General features: G+C 51.2%; 2 protein-coding genes across 4 annotated transcripts in view; both read left to right on the top strand.

Moving 5' to 3' along the window:
- The first annotated feature begins 3,948 nt into the window (after positions 1–3,948).
- On the top strand, positions 3,949–12,697 carry LOC118691516 (SRSF protein kinase 3-like). Its single transcript, XM_036390717.1, has 11 exons — positions 3,949–4,039; positions 4,198–4,306; positions 4,789–4,876; positions 6,276–6,363; positions 6,599–6,705; positions 8,601–8,763; positions 9,969–10,054; positions 10,483–10,590; positions 11,017–11,086; positions 11,170–11,262; positions 12,510–12,697. The coding sequence occupies exons 1-11, from the start codon at positions 3,994–3,996 to the stop codon at positions 12,695–12,697; spliced, it is 1,146 nt and encodes a 381-aa protein (XP_036246610.1). The 5' UTR covers positions 3,949–3,993.
- A 1,099-nt stretch (positions 12,698–13,796) lies between these two features.
- SETD5 (SET domain containing 5) overlaps positions 13,797–19,939 on the top strand; it is a 65,390-nt gene continuing 59,247 nt past the window's right edge. For 2 of the 3 annotated variants that reach the window (XM_036391033.2, XM_036391034.2), the window contains exon 1: positions 13,864–13,949. The gene's annotated coding sequence lies outside the window, so the exon portion shown is untranslated. Of the gene's footprint in view, positions 13,950–19,939 lie in introns of all 3 variants that reach the window. The other variant, XM_036391035.2, reaches the window with a different exon arrangement.

Raw genomic sequence — 19,939 nt, forward strand, 5'->3', positions numbered from 1 at the left:
CCTCTGTGTCATGCTGGTATTGCATGATGATGCAATTGCAAATTTCACAGAATGTATATGCCTCTTTTCCTTCCTAAGTGGAAACTGTACTCTGAAGCACCAGGACCTGGAAGCTGTGTGAGGAGTGAGGCTTTTCCCTCCTCCCTAGGCTGTGTTTCTTCAAGATAACCTTGTGCCACCTTCCACCTGCATCCCTCTGCAGTTTCCAGAGCTCAAATACCATCCCTGCCCACAGGAGCAGGCAGCCTCCCTCCACAGACACTCATCCTGGCCTGGCCCTGGGGCCACATGGTGCCCTGGCTGTGGTCTCACTGCGGGTAAGGGTTGCTGAACCTTCACTGTTGTCACTGTTGGTCACTGCTGTCCACCAGCGTGAGGCAGAAAGTGGTGCTCCTAATTTACCAAAACAACTTAATTCGTAAGTGAATTTCACAGTTCTTCCCAGACAGCAATCTGGCTTCTGGCCCATCTGTCCTCTTTTCTTCCCTCCCCTTCCTTTATTAGCAGAGTTTTGTACAGTCTGCTTCTCCCCCTCTTTTAGTCCCTGCTCTCTGTACTCTGTGTGTCCTTGTTGCCCTTTCAGGGGTCACAAGCCACTTGTCCCCTGCCTGCTGCCCGGCAGGCCTCAGCGCCCGGCCTGGGGCAGCCTCTGCCGCCTCCCTTGGTATTTTTAGTGCAGGGAAGGCAGGTGAGAGCAGAGGGGCACAGGCAGGGGGAGAGCCACTCTGGGAGGCCCTGGCCTGGGTTTGGCAGCCTGGAGCTGCAGCAGAGCTACTGCAGGCAGGGTTAACCCTTTGCTGCAGGGCTGGGGCCTGCTCTCTGCAGCCTCAGCCAGGAAACCCGAGCTGTGCGAGCCCAGGGCCCCTGTGAGGGGGAGGCCCAGCCATGCCCAGCTCCGGTGTGAGGCTGCAGCTTGTGGCAGTGGGGGAAAAAATGTGATTCTTACTGTGTGTGGCCTTTTCCTCCCCTGTGTTGTGTGGTGCTGGGATGCTCGTGTCCCCCCAGGGCTGTGGGGAGGATGCTGCTGTGCTTGCTCTCCAAGAGACAGGAACAGGGGAAGCAGGGGCTCTGTGGCCACCAGCACCATGCTGAGGTGGTGTTGACTGTGTGCAGGCACTGCTGGAGAGGCTGAGGTTCCTCAGGTCTGGCAGTGTGGCACACGGGCTGGTCTGGGAGCAGGGATGGCTCTGCCAGGCAGAAGATGGTGCAGCAGAGCAAGTCCTGCTGACACACTGCTGGGAGCAGGGGGCAGAGTCAGGCAGCCCCACGGTTTCTGGGTCTGGAGAAGGCAGAGCAGAGGGGGAGGATTTCTCTGTTTCCATCTTGGTAGAGCTGTGAATTTCCCGCTATAAATAGTTGCTGTGGAGACTGTGAATCTCCTGCAGGCTGACAGGCCTGCTGCCAGGGAGGCAGGGAGAGGCCAGCAGTAAAGTGAATCCACCGCAGCTGTCTGAGGTCTCCTGCTCTCCCAAAGCCAAGGTTGTTCCCAGAAGTGGTGCTGTGATCTGATACCCTGCCCCACTCCTCACCACGTCCATCCAGCAATGCAGAAGTTTGGTGGGCTCAAGGCCATCCCTCCTGGGGCAGTGCAGACTAAAATCAGAGCAGGACCAGCTGGTATCTCAGTTTGGGGAGCTCAGAGCCAGCCAGATGACAAAGGGAATGGCGTGTCCTGCCTGTGAGCTGCTGCAGGGTGAGTCTGTGCTGGGCCCTGGGGCTCAGAGCCCTGCTGGAGCTGCTTGTGTGCTGCATGCTGTGACTTGCAGGGCTGCTGTGCTCAGCCAGGGCTTGTAGCTCTGTGATGGTGCAGGAGCTGAAAGTGTGTATTGCTCTGGTGAGTTCTGCCACTCCAAAGGTCCAGGTGTCATAAGGCATGACTGGTGTTGGGCAGGTCTGTACATTGTTCCATGCAGATTGGGTGGAGGAGTCCAGGCCAGATGTGAAGCATCACTCCTTGTCCATGGCTCTCACAAACCAGGCAGGAACAGTTCTTAGGCTGAAGTTCTCTGACCTAGTCCAGGCCTGCAGCAATTCAGTAGGTTCTGCACAAAATAGTTGGAATGACAAAAGCAAAATAAGTTGTATTTAATGTGAAAGGTGTCAAGAAATGAAGGATTAAAAGCACCAATTGTCCTTTATCACAAAGCTTAGAAAAGTGCATTTCACTTTCCTTACCAAGTTGCATAGCAACACCCTTCATCTTTTGCCAGTGCTTCCATCCAGAGAGGGTGGATGGAGGTAAATCTTGCATGCCTGAGGATAGACTTGGCTTGCCTCTGCAACAACAAGACCACCAGGGCCTGAACTGTCCAAAAGCTCCATCCACCCTAGGACTGAGTCTTACACTTTGGGTCTGCCTCTGGGTCCTATTTTCTGACTGAAATCTCCTGTCACCAGAACACTCCACCAAGGGAAGAAGCTGTTGAACTCCCATCTCCACACACCCATGAGTTTTCCTTTGAAAAGGTGAACGGTAAGCTGCATGATTAAAGCTTGCTTGCTCTCAGCTCAGGCCCTGCTGTCCTCATGATGTGAGTGAAGAAGGCTCAGGCAGATGCTGGTGGTGCAGGAGTGTGTGAGGGTACTGATCAGCTTAGTCTGTGCACAAATAAGGAAAATTTTGACTTCAGTTCTGTTTCATAGAGATGTCAGGGAGATTTACTGTAAAGAGTGGCCATGCAGACATGCAGCATCCAGGGGGTTTATACCCAAGGAGATTGATTCTGAACAGCATAAATGTAAGGGTTAGAGATGTAGAAATGTGAGGAAGGGGAGGCTTTTTGAGCTCCTTTCAGACTTCTGTGCAGACATGGGTAAACAGAGTAACCCAGAGCTTGCTGGGTGCCAAAGGCAGGCTGTGCCTCTGACTGCTGTGCTGGGAGAGGAACATCAGCACATGGAAAGAAACTTCAATGTTTTGAAAAGTCAAAACATTGAGTCAAAACAGGTGCTCTGTCTCAGCAGCTGGAAGATGTTACAGCTCCAGAACAACTCCCGGCCACCGGCACTGCCAGCCCTCTATAACTATTTCTGAAAATCTTCTGGTTCAGATGAGTTCTTAGCTTTAGTGACCTGATTTGGAGGATTTAAAGTTTAATATTTCTACCTGTGCTAATGCTCTGTGGGCATTACTATCACCTGTCTCGAGCTCTGACAGTGTGTGTTAGCCTGAAGCTTCAGCTGTACAGCAAGTGACATTTCCAAATTATGAAAGGCTGGGTTGGAAGTGCCCAAGCTACTGTGGCTTAAATCTGTATTTCATTAGCAACAAGGGCTCTGGGCTGCTATTTCAGGTGACCACTACTGAATCCAGTCCTGCCTCAGTGCTGCAGCACTGGGGGACAGCAGTTGGATCAGTCTGTCTGTGCTGCCTTGGTGTTTATGCTTTGGACTGTCATAGTAACAAACCCCAGGAGCAGCCCCTTGCCAGGATGTCCTATGGCCTTGCTGGGATGTCACAGGATGGTCAGTGACAAACCCGTGCTCCAGCCCCAGGGCTGCACTGTGGGCAGAGGGAGCAGCACTGTAATGTTTAGAATGCAAGTTCTGTTTCACACCCCTCTGGAGCAGGAGCCTTCTCCTGCCAGCCAAAGCCCAAATTCCCTCCTCAGCCAGGATGGGGGTAGGGAGGGGGTGCTTTCCCTGGCTGTGGGAGGGGATCCCACAGACCCCGCTAAGCCCCTGAAAATACACACTAGGAAACCTGAGACTCCCACCTGGCCCTGGCCTGGGACCAGCCTGCCAGCTTTCCTCTTCTGAACTCTTAAAATAATCCCTATCTCCCTGAAGTGCCAAAAGTGTTTGTAACAGCCTGACTCCAAGAGCTGCTGAAGGGAATGGGAAGGAAAGGGGTGAGGGCACTGCAGGGGTATGGCCACCCTGCAGGTCTCTTGAAAGGAATAAAGTGCTGAAGCTCACACTGCCCGTGTCCCACAGCTTGGTGTCCCACTGCCTCCATCCCCTTGTGTCAGGACCTGTCTGTGCTCCAGGGCCATGGAGGAGCAGGTGCAGCAGGAGATGCCATCAGCCCAGCACACAGGTCAGTCCTTGGCCATGAGGCTCCAGAGATGAGATCATGTCAGGCTCTTCCCAGGCTAGAGGAGGCCACTGGGACCTGTCAGCCTGTCCTCAGCTGCTCCTTCAGTCTAAGAGCATTTAGAGATGTCATTAATATCTCTTGGTGATGGTTTTCCACAGGAGGCCACTACCCCATGCAGGAGGGAGAGGTGTTCAACACACGATACCAGGTGCTGCACAAGCTGGGATGTGGCGCCTTTGCCACTGTCTGGCTGTGCCAGGACATGAGGTGAGGGGCTGAGTGCCATTCAGGGAGGTGGAAAGGGGTGGCTGATGTCCTGGGCGGGGCTGGCCCCTCTTGCAGAAACAGCAGAGCACAGTCTGGGAACATGCCAGGCATCCCTGAGCACATGGGAAAACCTGACAGCAAGATCAGTGGGGTGCAACAAGCAGAGCTGGTCCCCAGAAATCAAAGAATGTAAATAAGGTGGGATCAGCCCTTGCTCTACATTTTCTTTTCTTGTTTAGACCCTGCAGTATCCATGTGCTTTTTTTCTCAGTCTCTTGCTGGTCCCTGGGGCAGTTGTGCTGCCAGATGCCAGAGGGAGGGATGCCCATGGGCCTGGCGTGCTACAAACCAAGGCCAAGTGTTCTTGCAGAAGGGCAGCACCTTCCCCAGGGAGCCCAGGGCTGGCTGACTGGGAGAAAGGCAAGTGTTGCTGGTCAGGGCCACTGACATGCACTGGCTGACAGCTGTGGTTCATTTCCTAGGAGGAAGAAGCAGGTAGCTGTGAAGGTTCTGAAAAGCAGGGAAGGCTTTGCTGAGAATGCCCAGGATGAGGTTGCTTTCCTCCGCTGTGTAAGTGTATTCTGTGGGTCTGTGCTGTGCTCCAGCCAGTGGCCACTGAGTCCAGGTTTGAGTGTCAGCCTCATCATCCCCTCTGCCTGCAGGTCTCAGTCCAAGGAGCTAGGTGGGGAATAGGAAAAAAAAACCCAAAAGCTGGGAAATTAATAGAAATCACTGGTTTCTGAAACAGGCATTTTTCTCCTTTCTGTATCATACTGGGACATGTCCCACTTGCCCTGTCAGCCCATTTCTTTTAGGTGAGACAGAAATCCAGCAAAAAGGAGGAATCTGCAGAATGATAAGGTGGATAATCAACAGAAGAAAGTGGTAATGACCTTAAGCAGGAGATGGGAGCATGTCTTCTATACCTGTATCATTCACAGAGGAACATCACTCAGGGGACATTGCTGTACCACAACACTGATACTGAAGTAAAAGGAAATATCTGCAAAAGAAAAAGATACTATGTACCAAAACACAATAAACATCTGAAGTCAGAAAGCTTCTTCTGGCCTCTGCTAATGGAGGTGATAATTAGATGCCTATATCTGGGTTGTAGCAAGTTGCCTTTGAAGTTGGCTTGAACTGCTAGTTCTTGAAAGCTTGTGGTTACAATTCTTCAAGTTTGTTCAAATACAAAGTTACATCAGCTTCAGATGAGTAAAAGCTATTAAATTCTGCATTTTAAATTACTGTGGCCTTTCTCTAACAGGTTTGAGAAAGATTTAGTTAACACCTGTAAATCTGTAGGCCCTATCTAAAAGGAGATGAGCCAGATGCAGTGATGCAAGAGGAAGTACCAAGTGGCACTAATTTAATGTAATCAGAGGGCTGCTTTTCCACACATCAGCACAACCCTGTGTAGAGAGTGAGGCTTACCCCTGATTTATTATTAATTCTGAGAGACATGCCTGCCCATTCAGCAGCATACAGCTGTTTCCCAAGGCTTGTTCCCACCAGCAGTGGGGCTTGGTGCCTGCAGAGCTGCCGGAAGAGATGATCTGGTCTCTGCTTCCAGGGCTGCTCACTTCTGTTGTGCCAGAACAAACCTTCTGGCACCGATGCAGGTGGATCTGGCATCTGCAAAATGAGCCAGATCCAACCAAAACCCTGGCAGTTGTGGCCATGAAGAGGGGAAAAAACCAGCATGAATTGCTGTACCAGGATAAGTGTTCTGGGAAAGCAAGCCCCCTGGGAGAGCACCTCCTTGTGACCTTGTGATGGTCCCACCTGGTCAAGAGCAAGACAAAACATGCAGAAACTCATTCCTGGTTTTCCTGATGTTGTTTTCATGGGATTTATCACAAAGTGCTAGAAGAGAAAGTCTGTCAGACAGGATAAAACAGGTGCAAAGTGTCCTTGTGCACATATATGTCTCTGATTGCAGCTTTCTTGGAATTCTCCCCCTCAGGTAAGCTGCATGAAGAAGAAGGACCTGGCAGGAGAAAACATCGTCTGTTTGTTAGATGACTTCAGAATGATTGGAGAGAATGGTTTCCATATCCTTCTGTGGAGAGTGCTTTTCTGGGCCAGCAAAGCCTGGGCTTGCCTTGGAGAGCCACAGGATGGTGTAAACCTGAGTGCTGCGCTGCCATGAGGAGGATGAGCAGGGCTGCAGCTGGACCAGGGCTGGAGGGGAGAGGCTGAACCAGGAGGCATTTGGTTGCTTTGGTGAAAGGCAAAGGGTTGGTGGTAACACCTTTCCTTGTTAGTGAATCCCTAACTCTTTCCCACATGCTTGCCTGGTGTTTGAGGTGCTGGGTCCTTCCATTCGATGTCTGATGGGAAACTACACAGCCCAGGGACTGCCCTTGCCTTTTGTGAAAAAGTCTTTACAGCAGGTGAGAATTCAGCTGCAATCAGGCAAGGGTGCCAAGGGGTTGTTGGCTGTGGGACATGCCACAGTCTTTCTCCTAAGGGGAAGGACTTGGGTGTTACTGCCTAAGCCTGCAGCCTCCTCAGGTTTGGGAAGCAGTCAGGGCCACAAAGTGCCAAAAGCCTGCAGATGTACACCAGGGAGTCAGGGCTGGAACTTCTGTTCCCATCAGCTCAGTAATCATTAGGTTCTCTGCTGCTTGTAGAAGTAGCAGGGGACAAACAGGCTGCCATAGTTCTACTTCTTGTGGGCAAACCATCTCTGCCCTCCTGCTGCCCAGAGAAGTCCCCTCTGGCAGTAATGCCAGACTGCTGGCATTTGCCTTGGCATCCAGCCGTGGGTAGCACTGTCAGTCCAGCAGCTTTTGCATGGTACCACTGAAGGCTGCTCAAGGTCTCCCTTCCATCTTTACATGAATTTCTAAATTGCTGATTTGGTCAGCTGGTTCTCTTTCCATGCTGAGGTTTCCCTGTGCAGAGCCAACTTTTCCTTCATCCCCTGTAAGGATGTGTTGTTCCTATTTAAAAGATGGTGAAAAATTAATTTCTTCAGGGCTGGCTCTGCTTAAGGAATGGGAAACCTGAGTGAGGCCTCAGAATAGTTAAAATTACTTTTTGCCTCTTGTGCTGAGATTCATCAGAAGTCTGCACACTTGCCAAGATGAAGATTTGCTACCCTGATTCCTGTGCCCTTCTAGGGATACTAAGAAAGAAAATTGCTTCCTCCTTCATCCTATTTTCTGTAGTAGCCTCTCCTTCCTCTAAAGAAGCTCCACTGACACCTGAGTAAGTTACACAAAAAGGTAGTGACATTACTTCTATGCTCCCTTTCATACTCAGGCTTTTGCTTCATACATTATCTGCTTTAATTGTAAAATCTCGGTTCTGTTTTCCCCCTTCAGATCAGCACCAGGGCAGTATTTACTTCTGATTCATTCCAGTTTAGTTATTTAAATCTTTCCCCACATTTCACAGTTACCATTTAAGGCTGATATTTCCCTGGGGCTGGTGTTCATCCCAGAATAGAATTTGATAATACAGAGAATATTTACCAGTCCTTTATGACTGACCAGAGTGTTAAAAAACAAACCTAAATCTCCCCATAGCCTTTTCTCTGTTATTGATTTCTGATAATGAGTGTTCATCTCTGGTAGGTGTTGTTTATCTTTCCCCTGTGACAGGCCAGGCTCTCCCTGCTGCATCACAAGCTGTTCTTTCCCTACATGGCTCTCCTGCAGGGCCCTGAAATCCTCTCTCTGCACTCACTCATGGTCTCTCCCCTTCCTGTCTGTGTTATCCTGTGTCTTCTTCTTTCCTTGTATGATGGGACACCCTCTCATGCCTGTCATTGACACCAGTCCCTTTACATGTCACTGTCATTCAAATGGAAGTTGGGGGCTGGTTATAATCAGTGGCAAGACACAGAGGTCCCAGGACACAACAGCCATACAAACAAGAATGTTTTTTCAGGAGAAAGTTCAGCTTTGTAATCATAATAGCCTCCTCATAGCCCCCTCCCTCCTCCCACCTCCCTGGGCTTGCCCATCTGTGCTGGTATCTGTGGATTGTCACACTGCCTCTTGCTGTGTGTCACCCCAAACAGCCCTTTCCTCACTGGGCTGTCCAGGCCTCCACTTGCTCCTGGGGCTCTGCTGTTGTGTGGGGTGATGAAACCCTTGTGCCTGCTCCCATAGTCCACCCCAACAGGAACCATTTATTGCCAGGAGTTACCACCGGTGCCCAGACTGTCCCTGACCTGCACCCCCGCTGTGCCTGCCCACTCTGGGGGGAGAGAGCTGGGGCAGGAGAGGCAGTGGGGACCCTGCCAGGGCTGGTGTGACAGTGCTGCCTCATTGGCCAGGTGCTGGCAGGGCTGCACTTCCTGCACAAGTGCTGCCGCATCATCCACGCAGACATCAAACCGGAGAACATCCTGCTCTGTGGGCACAGCAAAAGGCTCCAAAGGCTTCTCATGGCTACACTCCACTGCGACCAGGGAACAGGAGGGAGGCTAGAGGGAGCAGGTGAGCACTCCAGGGCTTTTTTAACAAAAAAAAAAACCAAAAAAAAACAAAACAGACTTAGGTGTTTATTGGCAGGAGAGAAATGAGAAGCAGCAGGTACAGATGCCTTAGGAAAGGTTCACATCTCCTACAACAGCCAGTGCAAAACATGACAGCCAGTATAAAACATTATAGGCAGCTGATGGTGCTGAAAGGCCTCTCCTTTCTCTGCTTAACACAAACACCAGGCTGGGCTCAAGGCACCTACAGAAGTGTGGTGGGTTTGTGTGAAGGACAACTACAGGGCCCAGATATCTTGATCTGTTGACAGCCCCACCACAACCTCAGAGCTCACTCTCAAGGCTTTAGGTACGGGACAGTTCCCTGTGTCTGATGTTTTCAGCTGCTGAAAGGTTTACATACAAAAAGGCTTGATCAGAAAGCTGTATGACACTCCTGCTCTTTATTTCCCTCATTTCTGAGGTTTGTGGGAGACTTGTATGTGCTGCTAACCTTCAAGGCTTTCTGAGACATAATTTATGTGCACAGAATGGTGTGAAAATTGAATAAGATGTAGGGCTGGAGAGTTTCACGAGAGATTATCTCATCTCCCAGCAGTGAGACCTTTCATATTATCCTTGCACTATGTTCTCCTGTGAGCATTTCTCCCATGACAGTGTTGTTTTGTCTCTCAAACTCTGGGGCAATCAGGGAATGCTAAATTAGTGACCGAGTCTTTTGCTTGGAGCAGAAAAGCACAATGTTAAGCATAGGCTGACAGCCCACTGTAAGACACTAAGCCAGGAATTACCTTTTTCTGGGATCATATGGAAGCATAACCTCCACATTGCTTGCCAAGCAGGCTGTGTCCAAGGCCTGTGACAGCCAGGGTTGCTGAAGGCTGAGGAGAAATTACAGCTGTTTTGGTTCTGACTGGTGCTCTCCTCTGGGCCCACAGTAATTTAACCTTGGTGCTAGAGGAACCCTACAGCAGGACGGGAGCATATGGTCACACTGTTCCACTCCAAGCTACTGTTCTCCAATTCTCTCATTTTTACTGATACCAGGTCTTTTTTTGTGTTCCTTCAAAAAAGAGGGGTGGCATTTATGATACAAAGTATTTAGGAGCTTTTAGTTAAGGGAAGGCAGACATACCCCTCCTGTGGTGAGTGGTGTGTACCTGCTGGTTTGGAAAGACCTGATTTCTCTTTGTCCTTTCCATCTAGGAGGTGATCTTGGCAATCAGTTGGAGGAATCTGATTTAATGAGCATAGAGGTGAAAATTGCAGATCTAGGAAGCGCATGCTGGACAGTGAGTCTGCTCCAAGTCTCAATCCCATGACACTGTGGGATGCTGTGTGCTTCTTTCCATCCCACACTGTGTGTCTGTCTGTCCCTTTACAGCTGAACAGCTATTTCAGAGATGCTGATATTGGGGGGTGTTTTGTTTGCCACTCTCAGCTCCAAGCCGTGCACGGTCTTCCCTGAGCCACTGTCAGTTTTGGATGTTTCTCCAGCTTGCAGTTAGTCCCTACAATTAGAAATGTATAATTATGTTCAGTGTGAAATGGTGGGAGGTAGATTCCCACTGGTGTCAGTGGGGCCAGGAATGTGCTGGCTGTGCCCTGCACAGAGCTGAGAACACACATTCATTTGTGTCCCCAATGTCCTGTCACTGCACAAGAAGCTTGTGTCCCCAGTGTTGCTGTGACTGGTTTAAGGAGTTTGTTTCTGTTTTAGTACAAGCCTTTTTCCAAGGAGATACAGACCCAGCCGTACCGGGCCCTGGAAGTGCTCCTTGGATTAGACTACGGCACCCCTGCGGATATCTGGAGCACAGCCTGCCTGGTAGGACTGGGACAACACTGCCTGCAGGGGAGGGGACAGACCTGACCTGGCCAGGGCAGCATGTCCTTAGCATCCACCTGTCCTTGTACAGAAAGCTTCCTCTCCGAGAAGGCAGAAGGGGCTGCTGGCACTCACTCACTTTAGGGCAAAAGTCTGCTGCTGGTACAACCCACTCCTAATTTAGTTTAAGCTCGAAGGCAATTCACACTCCATGAAGATTAGCTCAGACTCTTGCCTGCATCAGGCACAGGCTGCTTTTCATCCTGATGGAGCTAAAGGTGTTGTTTCTCTGTGGTACAGATCAAGCCAGTGAGAATATTTCCACATTTTAGGATCAGTTTTGTGTGATAAAGAGGGCAATATCAGTTACTGGGCAAGGAAAACTCCAATACAATTAGTGAATTAACAGTGCTACTCCATTTCTAGGCTTTTGAAATGGCAACTGGAGAGTGTCTATTTGATCCTCAACCTGGAAAATACTTCTCCAGAGATGATGGTAGGACTCCATGAGTTTTATTCATTTCACTGACGGAAGTGTCACAGTCTGTATCTAAATTTGTCTTCCCTCCCTCCATCTAGATCATGTTGCTCGTATTATTGAACTCTTGGGAAGAATTCCTCCTCAAATTGTTTTCTCATGGAACAAGTCAACAAAATTTTTCAGCAGGCCAGGTAAGAACTGGCATAAGGAAGTTTATTTTAAAAATCACTGCAGATCTCTGACACACTCCTACTCAGCTCATGCTGAACTCCTCCAAAAGTTACTCACACAATGCAGGCTACAAGCAGGGATGGAACATAAATGGAAATTTCATAAAGAGCAGTAGCACTCCCTGCCCTGCCCTCTTTGCAATCCACGAGCATTCCAGGGACGAATGCAAAATCCTGAAAAATGGTCATAGCAAACGCCAAACAGGGAAAGCATTTCCATTATTTCTCCTTTGGATTTGGAGAAAATGGAAATACAGACAGGAAACAGTTCCATGCCAGGAAGGCTGAAGAGTGTCTAACAGGCTGCACTTCACCCATTCACTGACAGAGAACAATGATGACTAGGAATGGGACACTCATATCCTTCCAATGTGGCTGCTATATTTAGTCCTCTGACCCAACTGCAACATCTCTTCTGTTTTATTCTCCCCAGTTCCTTTCCCTTTGACTCATGAGTCTTGAAACCCTTCTTTAACCACAAGGCATCACATGACTCCACCCTTCTGCAATTTGGCCTATCATCCTTCTCTGCTTTCATGCTTACCAGCCTACCCACAGTTCATTCAGTGCTTAGCACTGGTCCCAGGCTGGAATTTAACAAGCACCTCCCCGCACATCCACATCCTTTGCTCACACTTATGTCTTCTATGGTGCTCAAAAGAAATGAGTCAAAACTAGTTCTACATTCACTCTCCCTGTGAACCAACCAGGCCTGACCACACATGCCTAACTTGAATCACTGTATTTACACCGTGCACTCCCCAGGACGACAGTTGCTTCTTGCTCAGCCATACATTCTGCTGGGCCCCACAGAGCTGGCTGGCACGTAACAAATTCAACAAGAGTCTAGCAGGCTCTGACACCGAAATAGCATGATGCATCCGGGTGCCTGTGGGCAGGCACCGGGTACAAGCAGCAATGGCTCTGGCATGGTTATTCTGGGAACACTTTGTGCACTCTTGGCACGTTCTCACCTAAGAAAAGTACTCAGGATCAGGGAGACGCCAAACACTAGCTTGAAAATGTGGTTCCTGAGAAGCACCCGAGAGCCAAACCCCCAAGGGGCAGCGCAGATGGAGCTTACAGAGATAATTGCAAGAAGAAGACAAAGATCTTTCGGGATGCTTTGGGTTAATTCTGAGGCGAGGCGCGGCAGCCCCAGCCGTGCCGGTGTGACTGAGGCGCTGTGCCCACGCTGTTTCTGCCAGGCGCGCTCCTGCGGCTCTCCCGGCTCTTTCCCCGCAGCCTCCCCGGCATCCTGGCGGACCGGCACGGCTGGACACCGCAGGACGCGGCCGCCTTCGCCGCCTTCCTGCTGCCCGCGCTGCACTACGCGCCCGAGCGCCGCGCCAGCGCCGCGCAGAGCCTGCGGCACGCCTGGATCACCGCACCGTGACCCGAGCTGGCTGTCCCCGCCTCGCGGCACCGCGGGACCCGCCGCAGCGACCGCACCACCCTCCCGCGGGGGCGGCGGGGCCGGGCCGGCTGTCGCGCCGGGGGCGGCTGCCCGCCCGCAACCCCCGAGCGCCGCCTCTGCCAAGCGACCCCGCAGCGGGGCGGCGGCTGCGCAGCCCCTGCGTGATCCCGCGGCTCCCTCCGCGCCCGAGCTCCACTCCCCTCCTCCTACGGCCCTGCAGCGCTGCGGACCGCACGCATCGCTCACTGCGAGCAGCCGCAGCCGCGGGCACCGGAACCGGGCGGAGCCCCTGGGCCGAGCTTGGGCACCGAGCACCGCGGGGCCCCTCCTGCCCGGCTCGGCCGCCCCTCCTACCGCGGAGGGGCCGTCCCTCCGCCTCACTGCCCCGTGGCCTTTGTTCGGGGCTCCAGGGACAGCGACCGGCCAGCTGTGGGAGCGCTGTCTCGCCAGCCCGGCCCGAGCAGGGGCGGTCTGAGCCCCGGGCGGCCCCGCCGGGACCCCGTGACGGGACCCTCGGCCCAGCCTCCCTCCCACTCAAACCCGCGCGCGCGGACGTGCCGCGCGGCAGGCCCCGCGCGCGTGCCGCTGCGCAGGCGCCCTGCGCCCCCCTCCGCCCAGAGCTCCCGGCCGCCCCCCGCACCGCCCCTTCGTTCTGCCACGTGTCCCGACGCGGGAGTCGCCCCGCGCCGAGCGATCGCGCCCCGCCGGCCCCGCCCCTCGGCACGTAGCGCGGCTCGCCCGGCGGGCGCTGTCGCAGCCCGCCCGCCCCGCATCGCGTCGACGCTGCCGGCGGCCGCCCCCCTGCTCCCCGCGCCGAGTGGCAGCCCCGCGCGCCAATGGGGCGCCGGGACCGTGGGGCGCGCGGCGGGGCGGACGCGTGGAGCCCAATGAGGCGGCAGCAAAGGCGGGGCCGCCAGGCGAGGTCGCCAATGGCGAAGGCGGGAAGGCGGGGCTGTGGCGGCGGCGGGCGCCCCGGCGGGGCGGGACGCGGCGGCGTGACAGCCAACGGGGAGTGGGGTGGGCGTGCCCGGGGCGCCCCTGGCGCCGGCGCCGGGGATCCCCGTGTACCCAGTGCCGTTTCCGCCCGGCCCGGGGAAAAGCCGCCGCTGCCGCCGGGGGAGGGGCCGCCGCTGCCGCGGCTGAGCGCTCGCTCTCGCCGGCTGCCCGGGACACGCCGTGGCGCCGAGCCGGGCCTGGTGCCGCGCAGGGGCCCGGGGAACGGGCCGGCCAGGTAGGCGCGGGCAGGCGGGAACTGGCCGTACCCGGCGGCGGGAGGGAACGCTGGGGCGGGCGGCTGGGCGGACGGCTGCGGGGGTTCCTGCACGGCCCTCGGCCTGACGCTCTGCCCTGCGCTGCCTTGGCAGCCCGGTCGGCAGCGCCCCGCCGTGCCCCCGGAGGCCCGGCCCGAGCTGACCCGGTCCGGCGCGGTGTGCGGGCATCATGGCGGGCCCGACGGTGCGCGGGCTCGGGACGCTGGCGGCCGGTGCAGTGCCAGGGCCGGAGTTGGGGCTGGAGCGGCCGCGGGGCTTTGTCGGTGAAGGCGAGCGGCGGGGAAGCCCCGCTGCAGCCCGGCCTTCTCCGCGCCCCCGTGTCCTCGCATTGTCCCGAGGGGCCGCGGCGGTCGTTGTCCGGCTCAGGGCAGCCTCCGGGCTGTGGCTGCCCGCCCCGAACCGCCGGCCCCTCCAGGCCTCGGTGGAGGCGGTGTTTGACCTGCATTTTCTGCTTTCTCATGGTGCCCGCGCGGCGCCTTCCTCCGTAACCCCCGCTCCCGGCGCCGGCGGCTGCAGCGCGGATCCTCCCGCATTTCCTCGCCCGTCACCGCGGCCGCCGCCGGCGCAGGGGGGGTTCCCCGCCGCGCTGCCCGCGCCCCGGCCCCGCTCCGACCCCCGACGGCACCGGCAAGGTCACTGTCGACCGGCGGCTCGTCCTTGGGTGCCGGTGACCGGAGTTCACCGCTGGGCCGAGTGGGGAAGCGGCGCCGGGCAGCGTCTCGCCGTCCCGGGGGGAGGGAGAGAGGCGAGGCCGCGTGTGGCCCTGTGCAAGCGGGGGAAATGGGTGTAGCAGCGAGGGGGGGCTCGCAGCCCCTTCCCGGCCGTGTCCTCGTGTTCCTCTGACACCAGCTGAGATCCTGGCTTTGCTGCTGGGGGGGCAGAGCGTGTTCTGCGGGGCTGGAGAGGTCACGGGGTGCTGCAGGGCTCCTGGGGCTGCTGCGGGCTCGGGCCATGATGTAATGAGAGCGTTGGGGGTACGGCGGGGGCGAATCTCTCTCCTTGGGTGAGGGAAGAACTTGATGTTGGTGTCTGATGGTGTGCTGGTACATTATGGATTTCAGGCAGTTGCCCCCACCCTGGCTGGGTGTTGCTGCCGGAATCTAAACCCAAAAAAGGAATTTTTTTTTTTTTTCAATAATCAGAGATTCCTCTTTTCACTTGTATAGGAAATACTAGGATTTCTTTTTTTCTTCTTCTTGTGGTTGACCCAGGAAGTCATCTTGTTGCTGGCATTCAGGGCTTTTTTTTGCTGTAGAGGTGCAGGGAGGAGGGTGTTGCTGTGCTCTGGATCCTGTGGGTAAGCGTTGAAGGCAGTGACAGCAGCTGCTGTTGGCTCTGGAGCTCTGGTTGCTATGAGAAAAGCTTCACTAGACTTGGCTGCTATCTCCAGGGAAGGACAGCAGAGCAGCCTCCATTAGTGTGGTGGTAGAGGGATGGCTCACTCATGTTCAGCAAAGGGCTTTACTTTTTGGGCTGTTTCCACAGGCCTAAAGCAGGAGCAGGGATATGTTTTGGTCCTGTGGGACAAAAATGTCCAAGGTGGGTTTCACCACCGTTCTTGAGTTAATGGAATTGCAATAAAGTGTGGGTTGGAAGCCCCAAGTTACCCTCTCCACATATTTTGGTCTGTGTGAAAAGTAGGGCAGCAAGAATTGATATGATCTTCCTGTGAAGTGAAGGCTGCAGTTGTGTCTTTTTTGAACTCCAGTCTCCTTCCCAGCCAGTAACAGAGCCAGATGCTTTTCTTATTGTTTGTATGTCTCCTTCCTCCCCTCCCAGCGCCTGGGCCCCACTTGCCTTATTGACTGGAATTTCTGCTGTGTGCAGTGGGTGTGTGCAGCAGACACCAGCTTGCTAGTGCTGAGGAGGGATTTTCCATTCACAGACCAGGGAACTGTCAAAATAAAGTCCCGACTCAACTTTAGGACTGGAAACAAAAAGTGGGGAGAGGAGTTTTCCTCTGCTGCAGAGTACAATTTATTCTCTGAGCTTCTTACGTGCTTTTATGTCAAAATGTATAGGAAATGTTGCTCTGTTGTGGAACAGGGAGGTAAAACTCCTGTGGATAATGGGAAAGATTCCTCCCTTTCGGTTGACTCAAATGCTGGAAGGAACAGTTTGCAGGAGGCCATTTTTGACGTGACTCTGTATTGTGGAATCTGCCAGCTCCCATCCACACTCTGTCTGCCTGACTGCAATAGCTTCCTTTTTTTTTTTTTAAGGAAGAATGAGTGCCTTTCTTATCTGCTTAACTAACCATTTGGCACTGGCCCCTGTCTGTATGATATTGTGCTGTCGAGTTAGAGCTATCAGCATATTCCAGTTCGTTTGTTAGAGATGAAACTGTTAGTTGAGGTATGCAGCATGGGAATACATTAGCATTAGAAAACACTGCCATCTTTGTAAACTAACACCTATCATGGGGAGCCCCTTGCCCTGGCCTGAGTTACCCAACTCAGAATTACTGTGAGCTCGAAGCAAAAAATTCCAGGACCAGAATAATGTGAGAGATTAAATTATGCCCTTAAATCCACTTGACTGGCAGCAATCATGTGGTAGATGCCAAACTCTGAGTAGCTTTTATATTTGAGGATCTGTAGCACACAAATTGCCTCACAAGGTGGGGTGAGCAAGTTTTAACCCCCTTAAAACACATCAGTCTTTGGGGCTGGAGGTGTCATCTGCTGCCTAACCTGGAGTGACATGACACCAGTACTGAACTCTGAATTTTGTGAGTATGAAAACTGCTCCTTGTTTTAATGAAGTACAGAAAATGATCTTCATGGCCCTTTAGTCTTTGTTTACAGTCTCTCTGTAGGTTGTTTACAGTCTCTCTGTAGGTTATAATGGGAATTGGTCCATTGCCTCACATTCTGTTGGATAACTGGCACTGCTTTGACAAGGCCCTGGCTCTTCATTTTACTGTCAAATCCCAAGTGACCTGAAAGTAATATTCCTTAGCTAATGTTGTCTGATATTTCCCTACTGCAAGGTGGGGTGATGAAATCCCATGTACATTTGAATCACTTTTTTAAAGAGCCTCAGTTACTGCAAGATTTTATTTTAAAACTAACAGGTCAAAGTTGCAAAAACACAGGAGAGGGATGGCATTGAACTGGAATCTCAGAACATGCAAAAGTTATGCTCTTTTTTTTCCTGGAGGGAGAAAACCCAACCAGCAATAATGGGTTTAAATTTTCCAAATGTTCCTTGAAGTAAAAAAAAAAAAAAAAAAAAAAACATTTTTTATTCAAAGTTCCAGGTGCAAAATGTGCAAGGGAGAACTAAATGTGTGATGTCCCAGACATGTAATTTATTAATCTGTCCAGTCTGTGCTTTCTCTCATTTTGGATGACCAGACTTTTTCAAACTTGTGTTGAATGATGTGATGAGATAAAAATGTTTCTATCTATTCTGGCAATATTAAAACAAACATAATGACTGTTCAGAGGTTTGAAAATTCAAAAATCATTGTTCTCATGACATTATTGCTGTATTACAAAAGCACATTTGTGCTTTTACTCTGGTGCTGCTTGTGTGTGTAACTCTGAAATTTTGCCAATGAAATGCTGTGTTGTGTGCAGTGTATGAGAAAGATTGCAATAGGCAAACTGTTCTTTATGTGTACAAGATGTAGTAGCAGTGCTTGAGTTGAAATGTTTAATGTGCTTAAGTGTATAGTGTGTAAGCTGTTAAGTCTCAGTTGCCCCTATGAAACTTCAGCTGCTATTTGATTTTAAAATAAAAATTGTGTTGTGTTTTACTTGTCTATTTAGTTTTTTTTTTCCCTCTTCCAAATTAAAAGAAAAATAGCTATGGGTATTACAGCTGTTAGAGATTCTACAGCCAGTCTTTGGCTCCCATGACCAACTTGTGGCAAGAGTTAGCACAGTAAGTTTGCACTTGCATTGTTAGGGAGGGGTTTGTATAAATCTGGCTTAACCTAAACCTTTTGCTCATTTTGATCATGGAAAAAGCCCCAGACCATAATGCAGCAAGAGTTCAGCATTTTGAAACTGTGGGAGCTGAGATTTTTTTTTTTCCTTTTTTTCCTTTTAATTCCTTATTGAAGTTGCTTGGGGGATCTTGGTTAGGGTTGGTTTTTTTTTTCCACAGGATTTGCTATTTTGGTGGCAATTTTCCAGTATTCCTGTAGCAAATCAGCCGAGCTGCAGCCCCTGTCCCTGCTGAGCAGGGAGAATGTGCAGTGCTCCAGGCCTCCCTGCTGAGCTCACACAGGGGTGGGACTTGCTAAGCTGCTGAAATCGCAGCTAATGCCCGCTGAGCATGCTGAGAAACAGTTTTTCAACTGCTCCTAGTTTAAATTTTTTTTCTGTAATTAGCAAAGATGCTCTTTGTCTTGAAGGACGATCTGTGGGACAAATCAGGAGGTTCTGGTTCATCGTCCCCCTTCCCCCCTCCCGAGCCAGTGGTGAAGTAGTATTTTCCTGTAACAAAAATAGCTAAAGAGATTTTTCCCTCACTTCAACTGATGAGTCTGAACTTGAAAAGCTGTAGCCCAAAAAAAGAAACCTTCAGCAAATAATAGTCTTAATGCTAGTTTCTGTTGCCACAAGTCCTATAGGAGCATCAATATGGTTCTTTAAATTGTAAATCTGCTTCATTCTGATCCTTAAATCTAATTTAAATGCTGAAACAAGTAGAACAAACTATATTTTAAATAATATATTTGAGAAATAAAGTATTTCTTGGTGAGTTTTATTTCCCTCCTGCCAGACATGCACAAACCCAAATTATTTTAATGAGCAAAGTGTACTGATGTACTCAGACTTAAAGGTGGAAAAATGTGGGAGGATTTGTCAGCGGTTTGAGTGGCAAGCTTTTAGTGAGCGGGAGAAGTAATTTCTTTTGTGGTCAGGAATCTAATAGTCTCACATTCACCAAACATGAAGAAACAAGGGGGACTGAGAGAGAGGAACGTAGAAGAGTGGCATTGAGAAATGGTCAGGAATTTGACTTTTAGAGTGAAGTTCAGAAATGATCTGTTGTTTATGCTAAAGTGTAATCCTTATAAACTTGATAACGTAGACAGGTCTTGCATTCCTCCCTGAGGGTCACAGAAGGGCTAAGTTTAGCAAAGGGGAGGTATCCCAAACACTCAGATATATCTAGTTTTCAAGGCAGGAAACTTTTCTGTTTTCATCCTGTTCTAAACAAGCCTAGGGTTTGTTTTTTGGTGTAGTTTTTTTTGGTGGGTTTTTTTTTTTTCACTTACAAGCAGCCTTTTGAGGCAGAATGTGAGTTAGCTTTAAAACCAAAATGCCCTAAAATATTTCAAAGTAATTTCATAGTAGAAAGGTCACGGTGCTTTTGATGTGTTCATATTTAGAACATGATTACAATTGCAATCATACACATTGACAAGAAGATATTGTCTGGATTTGGTAGCTGCTCATTTAGTGACTCAGGCCTATTCCTGTTGTCCTCACAGAACTCATACCAGAGTTTTCTTCTGCAGCCTTGCTGATTTATAGGACAAAATGTTTTCAGTGACCGTGCCAGCAACCTGGAAAACAGTTTGAAGTTCTTTCTGATACTTTCTTTCTTTCTTGACTTTAAAGCAAGCAGTTTGAAATGCAACTTGTTGATAGGGAAGGCGTGTGAGACCCTGCCACCGAACTTTTTAACAGAACATGCCTGCTGCTACTGATTCAGTAAAGGGAAAAAAAAGAGAAAAAGAGGATGCAGCTTGGAGTTTTAGTTCATTGGCATCAGATTATGTGGCCTCTTGGTTTTGCATGACTTTGAATCATGAAAATAAGTGGCAGAGAATTTTTGAGGATTATGTTGATGGTCTTATTTGGATAAGGAAGCCCACATAAGACAATATTGCTCACACTGTAGGACAGAAGTCGCTTCTGGGAGCAGAATATGGGAGGTGCGGAGGTTATAGCTGGTGGAAGGATAGGACCAGGAAGACTGAAACTTC

This window comes from Molothrus ater, chromosome 11 (genome assembly GCF_012460135.2).
Source record: "Molothrus ater isolate BHLD 08-10-18 breed brown headed cowbird chromosome 11, BPBGC_Mater_1.1, whole genome shotgun sequence".
In the NCBI taxonomy this organism is placed as follows: Eukaryota; Metazoa; Chordata; class Aves; order Passeriformes; family Icteridae; genus Molothrus; species Molothrus ater.